The sequence below is a fragment of the Molothrus ater genome, chromosome 9 (genome assembly GCF_012460135.2).
Source record: "Molothrus ater isolate BHLD 08-10-18 breed brown headed cowbird chromosome 9, BPBGC_Mater_1.1, whole genome shotgun sequence".
NCBI lineage: Eukaryota > Metazoa > Chordata > Aves > Passeriformes > Icteridae > Molothrus > Molothrus ater.
In genome coordinates this window covers 20,769,029-20,781,427 of record NC_050486.2, presented here as the reverse complement: position 1 = coordinate 20,781,427, position 12,399 = coordinate 20,769,029, and the positions used below count along the sequence as shown (strand labels likewise).

The 12,399-nt window shown below is 45.7% G+C and overlaps 1 protein-coding gene across 7 annotated transcripts in view; it reads right to left on the bottom strand.

Moving 5' to 3' along the window:
• Positions 1–12,399, bottom strand: part of ST3GAL3 (ST3 beta-galactoside alpha-2,3-sialyltransferase 3) — a 175,177-nt gene that overhangs the window by 7,848 nt on the left and 154,930 nt on the right. For 6 of the 7 annotated variants that reach the window (XM_036388060.2, XM_036388061.2, XM_036388058.2 and 3 more), the window contains one exon: positions 8,539–8,685. The exons of the other annotated variant lie outside the window; for it this stretch is intronic. In XM_036388060.2, the coding sequence (XP_036243953.1) occupies positions 8,539–8,685 (147 nt within the window). The remainder of the gene's footprint in view (positions 1–8,538; positions 8,686–12,399) is intronic. 7 annotated transcript variants of the gene reach the window in all.

Sequence of the window (12,399 nt, the reverse complement as noted above, 5' to 3'; positions counted from 1 at the left end):
CGGTTTCCACTCTCCACCAGTGCTAATTTATCTTTGTCTTTAACCTTCACTGCCTTGTCTCTAGAGCTGCTTAATTTTCATCATCAGACTGCCCCACTGTGCTTGAAACTGCTGGGGATTCGCACGTACTCAAACAAAAGGGATGGCTGGGCACCCTCATCTTCTTGTCTTTAGGGGATTTACTCACAGCTCCTTTATGCCCAGTCATTCTTACATCAACTTTAAATTTCTAACAGCTGTTTTTGCTCCTGCTTACTCTTACTACACTCACAGAGAGAGAAACTGTATCTCTTTTTAGTCTTCATTTTACCAAGTTAAACAAGGAACGCCTTTCTTCTACCAAAACAAGCTGTTCATTTACACCATGAAAACTGGGAAATCTCACAGAATTACAGTAGCTCCCTCTGCCCCTATTTATTCCAGATTTACTTCTCATGAGTTAGGAAAAAAGGCTCATCAGTGCCTCATGCAGAGGCAATTCCCTCACTCAACAAGAAGTCCTTTCCTCTAGTCTTTCCAGAGCTGCATCTGTCTTCTTTTTCCCCCCAGTAACAGTCTGGCAGCCTGAATTATTCAGTGATTTATTTGTACCTATCTAAGCACTTTCCTCCTCTGCCATTGCCAAATAATGCTATCCCAGATTAGAGTCAAAATGTCTGTTATTGCCCCAAAAAGCATGACTTTCCATTCATAATCTTAGATTTCATGCCATCCAATTCACTCCTGTTCTCAAGGTGCTCATGGCCTTCCTGGATGGTATTTTGATCCTCCCTTGTATTGACCACACCTGGCTTTGTCTCATCACAAATTCCCCTTGCACACCATTGCCTTCTGTGCCAAAAATCATTAAAGCAAACACTGAACATGACCTCCTGCAGAGGAACTCCCAGCTGTCCATTCAGTGCTGCTTTTTGTGCTCTCTCTTAGAGACACTATTCATGTACAGGTGTTGCACCAAACCCTGGCTTCTGAAGCTGAACTAATGATAATATCTCACAGGATTGCATGCTTACCTGAACTTCTGACAGGCGGGACCGCTACACTTCCTCTGTCCCAAGAATGATTTTCTTTTAAATCAAATAAAGATATTAAATTAGTTTTTGTAACCTGCCTTTGGTAAATCCATGTTGTGTTTGCTTTCAGGATTTAAATATTCTTTCATTTAACTGTGCTCTGAAGTTCTGAATAGTACCTCTGAGGTTGGTTTAAGAGTTCTGAATTGGACAGGATTATTTTCCTTGACTTGTTCCCATACCACTCCTGCCTCCAAAAAAAAAAAAAAAAGAAGGGAAAAAGAGGTATTATATCTACTACAAGCTAATCCTGTGGAACTTGGTAGATTTATTGTGGACCTTTTCCTCTGGACTTGCAGCTTAAGTGGCTCAAAGTGGAACAGAGATCCCTTGGGCTCTCACACCTTCTGCATTAGCTTCAACAGCTCTTGCCTTTCAGTGCTGACCCAGTAATTTTGTTTTCTGTGAACTTCTCACCATAAGCGACCCTTTCCCTCACATTCATCATATCATCCTGACAGAGGTAATATATATATTCATGTGGTTCCTACTTTAATCCTGCTTCCTTCACCTCCCTGGATGTCAGTCCTGATATTCTTTCCTTGCTTCCCTATTAATTGTTCGTCAGTGACACTGTTCAGTATTTGCTAATTTTCCTTTGCAATATCTAATTGAACTTGACTTTTGCCTATTTCTACTTTATCTCTATCCCTTCCAGTTATCAGGAGTGAAGTCTTTTGATGCTCTTCTATTACTTCTAACACCACTTTGAAGCAGTTCTTTATGAAATTATATTTACAGCCTTTTTCTGCCAGTTTTCCCCTTGCTGCAAATATGAATCACAGATAATTATTGTACTGTCACAAACAAGACTTCAAGTCTACAATAAGTCCATGAACTCTTCAGTGAATGTGCTTTTAGTAGCCCATTCTCCAAGGCTAGGCCTAAATCCAGAGAGGTCAGAGTCTGCATGCATGCCCCAATTCCACTGAGCACCCCTCCACCACTGCTGAGCCTATATACAGCCCTGCTTATCAAGCTCCCTCCTTTTGGAAGCAAAATCTGAGTTATATCATCCCTTCTGTTGACTTTCCATTTAATTTAACCATGAAGGCACTTGATCAAAGGCTATTTCCTAAAATGTCCCTTTGCCAGGTCTTCATACATGCTAAAAGCAGCTGCGAAAAGCCCACAGCTCTTCTCGTGCCCTCCCAGCTGGTGACAAGAGCTGTGCCAGCCACTGTGTCTGGGAATACCTGGGCTCTCCTTTTGACAAGGAGATGTACAGCCCTACTGTACATCCCTGACAGTGCCATTTCTGGGGGCACCCAGCACCCCACAGACATCTGTGTTCAATGCTGGGGTCAGCAGCTGGGCTCTAACCCACCTCTGTAGATCTTTTACTGCCTTCTCCTATAGAGAACTTGTCCAAACCCCAGTGCTGTTTCTGTCCATTCTCCAGCTGTACTTTCCTTGCTGTTCTTAGTGCACAGTGATATCCTGAGTGTCACAGTACTTCTGTCCTTCTGAACAAGGCAATACCTGTGCTCTGGTCAGGGCTGCTATTCCAACAATCTTTTCCAGATTTCTCTTATACAGACACACAGTCCTTATGCACAGGAACAGCATGTGAGGCCTTTGCTCAGCCCCAACATTGTCAAACAGGTGGCTTTTAAACAAAGACAAAAATGTATAAACTTCATCAGTCATCACTGCCGGCCCCAAGAAAAAGCACTGCCCTTTCAGAGGTGCCCCTGCCCCAGCCCCTAACCTCCCCCTCAAAAGCTGACCTCCATTTCAGTCTGCACCACTCCTTGTACTGCAATCACAATTCATCAGCCAGGCTCCAATAGCCATGTTTTCAGTCTATAAATCACCAAGCCAGACATCTGCCCGGCTTTCAAAGGAGTTTTGTTCTTCTTGTTGGCTACCACAAACTTTAAGGTACTTGGAAGCCTGAAGCAGCCCTACCACCCCCTCCCAAGCAAGTTGTGTTGATTTAAAATGCAAAAGGCGGCTTCCCAGAGAGAGCCCAGATGATGATAAAGCACTATTGTCTGTGCCTTTATGGTTCAAGACTCCAAACTCGATGTTTGCGGATTATTCTGAGAGGTAGCTGCTGTCGGGGAGAGACAGAGACAAAGCTGTGTGTCACTGCATGCTGCAGGCCACCTCCCCTGGCCCTTGTGACAGCCCTTACACAGGCTGAATGAGAAGTGTTACAAGATGGTGTCCTCAGAATCCCACAAAGACCTGCTGGGGAAGGGGCCAGTGATCAGAAAGAAGCCGTCAAAGGCTGCCCCGCCACCTCCCCCTCAGGTCAGGCACTGAGTCACTGAGGTGCTGGGCACAGCTGTATCAAAGGAGCTGACACCTCCAACAGCAGTGCTGGAGCTTGACCTGCTTCTCCAGTAAAAAGAGACCCGCCAGCAGCTCCCCTGTGGGACACAAACACTGCAGGCAGGCTCGGCATGAGCAAGGGTGGCATTGAACCATGAATTGCCCTTTTTGCCACTCATAAGTGTGTGAGGCAGTCTGCAGCCAGCTGCTGAGAAGACAGCCCAGGATGTTCCTTGTATGGCACCTGAGGTAACTCCTTGCTCACATCCTTGCTCCTGCAAGAAATGACCAGGGATAGAAGCTCACCTCTGGATCATGAGGCTTGGGAAGACTGTGCTGGGGCAGAGCACATGGAGGAGGGATGCTGGGAGCCTGTCTTGTGCTTCGTTCCCATGATTTAGCACAGCCCCCTGCTCTCTCAGTTTCATAAGCTCCTTATGGATATGTTTTTACTATTCTAAACAGTCACTTTCCCATCCTTAAATAATTTCTATTTTACTCTATTTTAAAATTATTCCTTTTCCTCACCACCATTTCCACATTTCCTTCGCTATGCTCCCAGTGGGTCTGACACTTCTACATTAATAGAAGACAGTGACCTGTGATAAAAATACATTTTTATGGAGTGCTTGGACAGGAAGCATTACAGGACCTGAGCAAGACATAAAAATACAATAAAGTATATGAAAATCCAGCTCCAATAGATTCATTGCCATGAAAACAGAAACAAGTGAGCAGACACCTTGGCAAAGACTCAATTTTTTGTACAGCATTCATGGAAGCAGGCAAGGGACAAAAGCTGTTGCAAAGTTATTTGGAATAGGGAAAATAGTAACTGAACAGAGGTGACATACTTGGCCATTCTGCATTTTGCAAGCTAAAACAAAGAGATGGGATAGGAGCTGAAAAATCCCCTGTGAGAGTTTATACAACAGCACTGGGTCTGTTGGGCACTGGAGTCCCAGTAACAGATGAGAGAACAAAGTTTGTCCTGACACCACCCAGAAATCTCCTGCTGAAGTGCAGGCCAGGAGTCTGCACCCCAGCCATGACAGGGAGCAGTGCAGAGACACAAGAACTGGCCCTGAGGCACAGTTTCAATTGCATTGATCTTGCAGCTCACACCTGAAACTGAAAGCACCACCCCAGTGTGCTTCCAGCTCTCCTGAGCACACTGAGGCATAGAAAAGGGTCTCCTCCACCAGGTCTACCTGGACATACCCTGGCCAGAGTACACTGAGCTAGCCAGGAGAGAGGGTAAAGAAGCTACCCAGTACTAAATTAGAGAAATTAACTCTGACAAGCATTCGCAAGCACAGGAAAGTCCACACATGTTTGCAGCCATACTACAGAATAGTAGTACACCATACACTTCTCCTTGACTATTAACAGTGATCAAGTTCCAGTGCATCTCCCTCCTTGCAGATCCTTTTCTTCTGGGGCAGGAAATGCCTGTCCAGCCCTCAGGAGCTGGAGATCCTAGAAGACTCAGTGCAGGCAGCTGGCTTCTGTGGTAGCAATAGCAGCACAATCTTGGACCTTGAGAGCTTTTACTCCTGTGGGGAATGCACAGGCTGAGCTAAACTATGGACTGGGTATGCCTGTTTCTCCTTTTGGAAATTCAGCTGCCAGTGCCACAGAGCAACAGGAAAAATCAGATTCATTTCCACAGAGATTTTATCACCTCAGTCTTGGCACGGGAGAGGCATCTCCACCCAGCCGTGAGCAAGTGAGTGCATTTTGCTGGCTTTTTTTATATAATCAGAACAAATTCCTTGGAGATGACTCACAGGGTTTCAAGGGTGTCCAGAGAGATGTCAAGCAGCCTCAAGTGTAAATCAGTGACACACCTTGCTGAGAGGACTCCTGCTCACCAGCAAGCCCATTTGCCCTGCAGATACCAGGCAAGGGATGGGGCTAGAGGGATACTGCCCAACAGGCTCCCACAATCCACACACACATGTGTGGCATCTCCAGGCCCAGGACACTGCTGGTGTTTACATTTCCTCTGTAAAGACAGTGATGTTTTCAGGGTGGAGCTGGAGTGCTTCCCTGCAGCTGCTCTCTAGGCTTAAACACTGAAGATTTTCAGACACTCAGGCTGGAGGAGCTTGGCAGTTATTGAAGAGATTTGAACTTCAGAAATAGAGATTCTGCCCCACCAAAGCCTGGTCAAACTGCAGGGGCTCCTGCCTGGGATGTTCATTGTGGTGGATCAGCTGTATCCCATTGCAGTTCAGTGCTGTGATGATGCCATGTTAAGCAAACCTGTTCCATTCCCCTGCCCAGGAATGAACACTCCAGCCTCCATGGGTCTGCAGGCCAGAGGACAAAGATGATACTTGCATAATTTCAAAGTATAGCCTGCTTTAGTGGCTCCTTTAGAGGCTGAAATGTAGAGGAGGACCAGGAAGAACTAGGCCTAGACACAATCCCAGAGGTCCAAAGAAACACTGAGAAAAATCCTGTGGATGCTCTTGGACCTTTGGGTGTCAGAGCAGATGGAACAGACAAATCCTTGGTGGATCTTGGCTCTGGGTCAGTCTTCTTTCACTAATACCAAGGGCAAGGTTTGACACAGGGTGCCAGTGCAGGCCAGCCTGCCCATTTGCAAGCTGCATGCAGGTGCATGCAGCAATGTCAAATCCCTTCCATCACGCAGGTGCTTCCAGTCTGGAGTGGGGCAAATCTCTATTTCTGCATTCTTTGAAGGCAAGTGCAGAAGACACAACCCAGCTATTATGCCCTTCACCTTTCAACTTCCCTCAGATGACTAACAATTACCAGCTACCATTAATATTAAATAGGAGAGAAAGAAATGTGATCCTCTCTTTGCCCTTCACATTCCACAATATCACAAACAATTTGTCATATTGGGAGGGGCTGAGGCAGGAGGAGCATTAATTATTGATACTTGGGAACAGATGGCTTTTCTTGTACCAGGGCAGTGAAATGTAAGAGGAGCCCGTGGGTGAGGATGTGAGGATTGGATGGGCAGACACATATCAGGTAACCAGCCTTCAAGTGGAACAGGAACCTTCCTCCTAGAACCAGCTCCACTGGGCTGCAGAGCTCCCAACAACAGCCCCAGCTGCAGAAACAAATCCACTGACATCTGAATTACTGAGGCTTCACCAGAACCTTTCAACGCTCCCTCACCTCTGTACAGGACATGATGACTGATGGCTTCCAGACAGCAGAGCCCTGGCAAATCAGCACCAACTGCTCTCTCTAGGAGACTTCTCTGGTTGCATTTCACGTGTTCATCCTCATCTAACTATTCCTGAGACCCCATACAATGTCTAAGAGTGACCTCCTCCAGCCTTCCAGCAGCCTTGGATCCCATTTGGGCTGCTGGCCTCCAAAATCAGAGATCCAAGTGATGCGGACCTGCAAGTTCAACCAGAGACTCCGTTATCCAACTCTTTGCCAAATTTTCCCATTGATTTGTCCAAGGATGAAATAAAAGAAGACTTCATTCTTGTTAGTTCCAGTGGTGTCCTCATGTCCAAAATCTGACCGTGGGAATGACATCCTTATGAGACAGGAAGAACAACTGGGCAAAAATGATTCTCCACCAAAGGCAGCTGATTCACCAGACTGAAAACAGTGACACCAAAAGCTTTTCCTGAAACTTTCTTGAAGAGTCTCTGTACTCCCTGCTGGACTCAGGCATCTGTAGCCATTTTCACTCTGGCCTAGCCATCTCTTTGCTGAAGATAAGGGATCAGCTGTACTGCCTCAGACCTGGGCCTGGAGAGCCCAGGGTCCTGTCTCTGGCAATGGTTATAAGCAGATGGTGAGACCTCCTCTACTACTGCAAAAGTTATATTCCTTGGCTATTTTCCATTCAGGGATTTCATAAGCTAGACATCACCTCAATTCAATTTACTTCTTTGGACATACCCCTTAAATCCTCAAATAGGCACTCATTTCCCCAGCAAGGACTAATTAAATCCATGGTTACCCCATTGAGCTAAGCAGACTCTCTTGCCACCTCCAGAGGCCCAGAAGGTACCTCAGGACCACTGTGTCAAGTCCCTTGTTGTACTGAGGACCTCCTCACAGCCTTTCCTAAACTCTGTTCCCTTAGCCTCTGCGGAGAGCTTCATGCTTCAAAGTCTCATTACTCTGACAATTAGACACACTCTTCTCATTTCTCAAGCTGACTAATCATTGATTTATAATTCCTCTCACTCTGCCTAGGGTCATGCAGCCTGCAGCCTGTGAGAGTACTAAGACACGTACAGTCTTGTGATTTGGAAAAACACAACTTCCCAGCTTCCCTCCTGGTCTGAATCAGTGGTAAAGTCCTTGGGGTGAGCAAATACCAGGTGCCAGGGGACAGCTACTGTCCATGAAAAATACAACTTCCCACAGTGTGGAGTAGGATAGAGCAAGTTTCCCTACCCGGTGAAGAGGGAGAAGCAATCTTAGGAAGACCTGGGTCACATCTGCGCTGGGAAAGAAGGAGCTCTCCCATAAAAGCACAAACCTTCCTACTACAGAAGCTTTGACCAGTGTCCAAGTTTGCTCTAGTTTGGTACAGGAAATGGACAGACCTGAAGGCATCTATACTGCTGCATTATACCAATATGAGAGATTTTGTTCCTCCAAAAATGCTGTTTGTCTCACTGTGATAGTAGCAGAAAATGTGTTTAATGTGGACCTGTCTTTACAGAGCAGTCTCCACAGACCCAGTGGTGCTCACAGCAGTGAGGTGCTGCTGAAGAGTCAGCTGAGAGCTCAGGTACACAGGCTGATCTCACCTCCCCCATACTTCCCAGGGCCTGAGGAGGGGATCAGATCACAAAAGAAGCCTATGGAGTAGAGAGCAATCCAATGGATCAAAAAGCAGGAGAGGGCGCATCTTTTCAACCCCAGAGCAGAACTGCTCCCTTTCACACTCCTTGGGTTAACATTTATGTGAATCCTTTCCCTGCCACTCAAAGAAGAAATTACATTATATACACATTCCGGAGAACTTTTCCCAGCAGTAATAACCATTTTTAACATACACTGAGCTTGGGAGAATGTCTAGAATTTTACAAGCAGATGCATGAGCGGAGCTGAGTTTTGATCCACACAGCACAGCTGTAAGCTGACATCACGATCCCAGTCAGGCTCTGGAATTGGGGTGGCCAGTGGGTTTGGGAGGAGGATGTGCTAGGCAGCAGCTCCCTACCTCTTTGATGGCAGACATCTTGATGTTCTCATAGTAGTGCAGCGGTGCATTGGGTGAGCTCATGTCATAGCCAAAGCCAGCCACCGCCACCTCATCGCAGTTGTGCAGCGCCATGGTTATTGCTACGCTTCCCAGGGTGGGGATGTTCTGAGAGGAGAGAAAGCAGCAATGGAAGTCATTAGCAGGCTGTCATCTTTATCAAAAATTTCCTCTTATTGTCTCTGCTCACGGGGGCACTGCTGTGACTAAGCAGAAAATCAGAACGTGGTATTTGGCTATATTCAACCTGCCAGCTTGCAGGGTTGATAGGCTCCCAGCTTGTAAAGAAATTAATGCAAATGGTCAGACTCCCCTTCCACAGCTTTGCTGTCCTGAGAACAGGGCAGCAGATGAGCTGGAGGATGAATCACAAGGGATACATTAGCCTTCTGAAATTAAAACAGACACAGACAGTGGATTACAATGTTAATGCACGTTACTGGCTTCCAGCTAGGCTAAGGAAGAATACTTATCCCAAACAGGTCACCATACAGGAGCCAAACTGAGGAACAGCACAAACACCTTATTTTACTGATGGCAAATGCAGTTTAAGGTTGTTAAACAGCTCTGGGAGATGGAGAGGAGATCAGGCAGTGTGTTCCAAGATCCCTTCCTTTTCTCAGGGGCACCTTGATAGTGAGGGGGCACTCTGGCCTGTGCCATTCCCTCCAAAGCACACACTGGGAAAACAAGAAGCAGTGGGAAGCCAGTCAGAGATGGGTGGTAGCATCCAGGGGATATCACAACTGCCCTTTCCCATCTGCTGACCTGCAATTTGCACTGATGTCCAGCCTTAGCCCTTCCCATTTCACTGGGCTCTGGCACTGTGACAGCAGTGCTGTACAGCTCCTGTGTGTTCTGCTGGGACAGCAAAGTGTTTCCAGTGTAAAATCCTAGCTCACTGACTTTTCTATCTCCCCTTTAGCCAGATAGATAAATCCAGAGGCAACTTTGCCCCAGGGCCTAGGGAGAGGCTGAGAAATCCACCCACATTTTCATTTGTTGAGTATCCAAGACTGGTCGTATTGGAAATATCACAAATTCAGAGGACATGCTCAGACAGTCACCAAGGGTGACAGCTCTTAGCTGAGATGTAGAAACCAACTGCACTCTTATATTTCTCATTTACAATGGTTTACCCTGAACTGGTGAGCAATGCTATTGCATGTTCAAAATGGTTGGGAACAATGTTTTGAGTTTCTGCTTCTCATTCAAAGGAATTGGCTTTTTTGGCACATGACTGTGTTCACTTCTGATTGCCTGACCAGTCTGAAGGAAAATGTTTTCCAAGCAAAGAATGCCACCCATATCCTAGCTGAGATGTGCAGAGCTGGGAGCACAACTCATGTGCTATGTAGAACCCCACTACAGTGCACCAGAATTACTCTAATCTGAAAACAAACAGGCAAAAACTGCTTATGGCTAAATCAATAAGACATCAAGTTCAAACATTTGCAGCACAACAGTAACAGAGCACACCTGAAATGACAAGATCTTCTTACATCCCACTGTTCCAGCTCTAGATGTCAGGAAAAGCAGCAGAATAATTTAGTTCTCACTGCCTAATTTCAATTGATACTCACAGAAACAATACTGGTTTTATTCTAGTCACTTTAGTTAACTGTTAATTCACTGGTAGCCAAAAAATATCAAGTAGGGGTTTCAAAAAATGGAAAAAGTTTATTAGGCAAGGATAAGAACATTGCCCCAAATTTCAAAATATCCAAGAACATCCTGTCTTTCCAGACATGACAGTTTTAATTCTGATTTCTCTGCGTTATGTTTTGCATAGAAGATGACATTTGTATGTCACTGGGATTGCATCAGTTGGTGAGCGGACGTGCCACAAACCCTTTCCCTCATCAGAGCTGTAGTTACAGTGTCCAAAACACAGTGAGTAAATGGTTACATCCCTGAGACTGTGTCGTCATTGGGAGCACCATGGTGTTAACACCACCCACACTTGCACTGGGCCCATTCCCACGGTACTGCTCAAGGGAGACACGGGGTCTTTGCCTGGAGGGAATTTCACTGGCCAATTTAACATTTAAGAGCTAACTTTCTAATGTGAGTCTTGCAAACCACAGAGAATTAATCACATTACCCAACCTTATGGGAGGACTGCCAAACTTTCTTTCAGGCATACTCTGTCTGGAGAATAACAGTAGACAGAAATTGAAAGTGAACTTTCATTTGGTCACCAAATATCTGTCTGACTTTATTCTTTCTACAATACATCCAATGATATTTATGGAAAAATACAAGGTAATTCTCATCTGCTTCTGTTCTTCAGTAGTTCCTGACATGCCACTATCTTAGTACCACCTGCTCTGCTCCCAAAAATGATTAAAATACCAGTGACTACCTACCTTCCTAACCTCTTGAATTGTAGTAGATGTATCTGATTTGGCCTCTATAACTATCAGAAATTCACAGGATGTCCTTAGCAAATTGTTTTGCATTACGCTAAAAATCACATCTGGAAACGGATGATCTGATGACAGTTTCTTAATTATGCCTAATTGATGTTAGCACCCTCCAACACTGCAGTAGCTATAGTTTAATATATGTCCCCCTTGAAGGCAAAATTCTGCAGCTTTCAGTGGTGAGATGCAGCCTCAATCCCACTGCTGCAGTCAGAATCCTGTGGGCTAGAGAGGTGCCTCTTGAAAATACTGTCAAAATGATCACCCCTGCTATTCACTGAGGGCAGTAGCTATTAGGGCAGCACAGGGGCGCTTGCAGAACTCACCCACAGCAAATGGTGAGGATAACAGCACCTGCCTAAGAGAAGAATATGGAGCAAAGTGTGTGTGCGTCCACACGTGCCCAGATCACATACACATAACTGGGCACTTGCTCCAAAGTGCTTATCTTTAAAAAAGAAGCAACCATCAAAGGGATTAAACAGTAACTGGGGAATTAGACAGTCTTGAAGAAAATGGAGCTGCCTTGAACAAAACTATATAAAAAGTACAATTGTTGATTAACTATGTGTCATTACTTTAGTGTCAGTACTTTAGTCTTGATTTGGTTTGAGCTATAGAAACTGAGCCCTGTTCTCTGTGGCAGCCTGCTGAGATTCTGCTACTCCTGCTGCCTGTTGAAAATGAAGCACTGCCTCATGCCCAGCTTGTGGCATGGGAAAGACAACACCCTGTAGGATCTAGGGACATTTCCCAGGCTGTGCTGCAGAGAATGCAGCAGAGCAGCACTCTCAGGTCCAAGGGCTATCCCCTCCTTTCCTCTTAGCAAAGAAGTGCCAAATAAGAGGAGACACATTATTAGAGAGGAAGTGGCTATAACTACTCCCTGGCTGCATCTACAGAGCTTCCAAGCTCTCCTTATTGTACATTTACATTCATTAGCTGCTAACCCTTAATCTGGACCTAATGGACCATATACAACCTACGGGGCAAGCTGGGGGACAAGTGACTCCAAAAGAAGTTAAGCATCATGGACATGGCTGTGCCAAATCTGGCTTGCAATGCCCTGCACAATGTGTCAGTGCTATCTCACCACACACGCCCTTGAGCCATGCCCCAAAGACATACCAAAGCAAGCACCACACCTCCTCTGTTGAGTTATGAAAATAAAACTCTCTCAAACCACTGAGAAGGACTCTCGTTATTTGAGGCTTTTGCTAAGACAAAACCCTCCCAAATTCTACCATCTTGTCTCAGGATAATAATCTAGTGTTAGACCAGTTCAAAGCCTGTGTTCCTGCTCATGGCCCTCTGTGCGCTTGGGTGCTCCTGTGTCACCAAGCAGTGCTGCTTTTAACCAAATGGTTGAAGAGCTACAGCCCCACAGCAGCCAGTG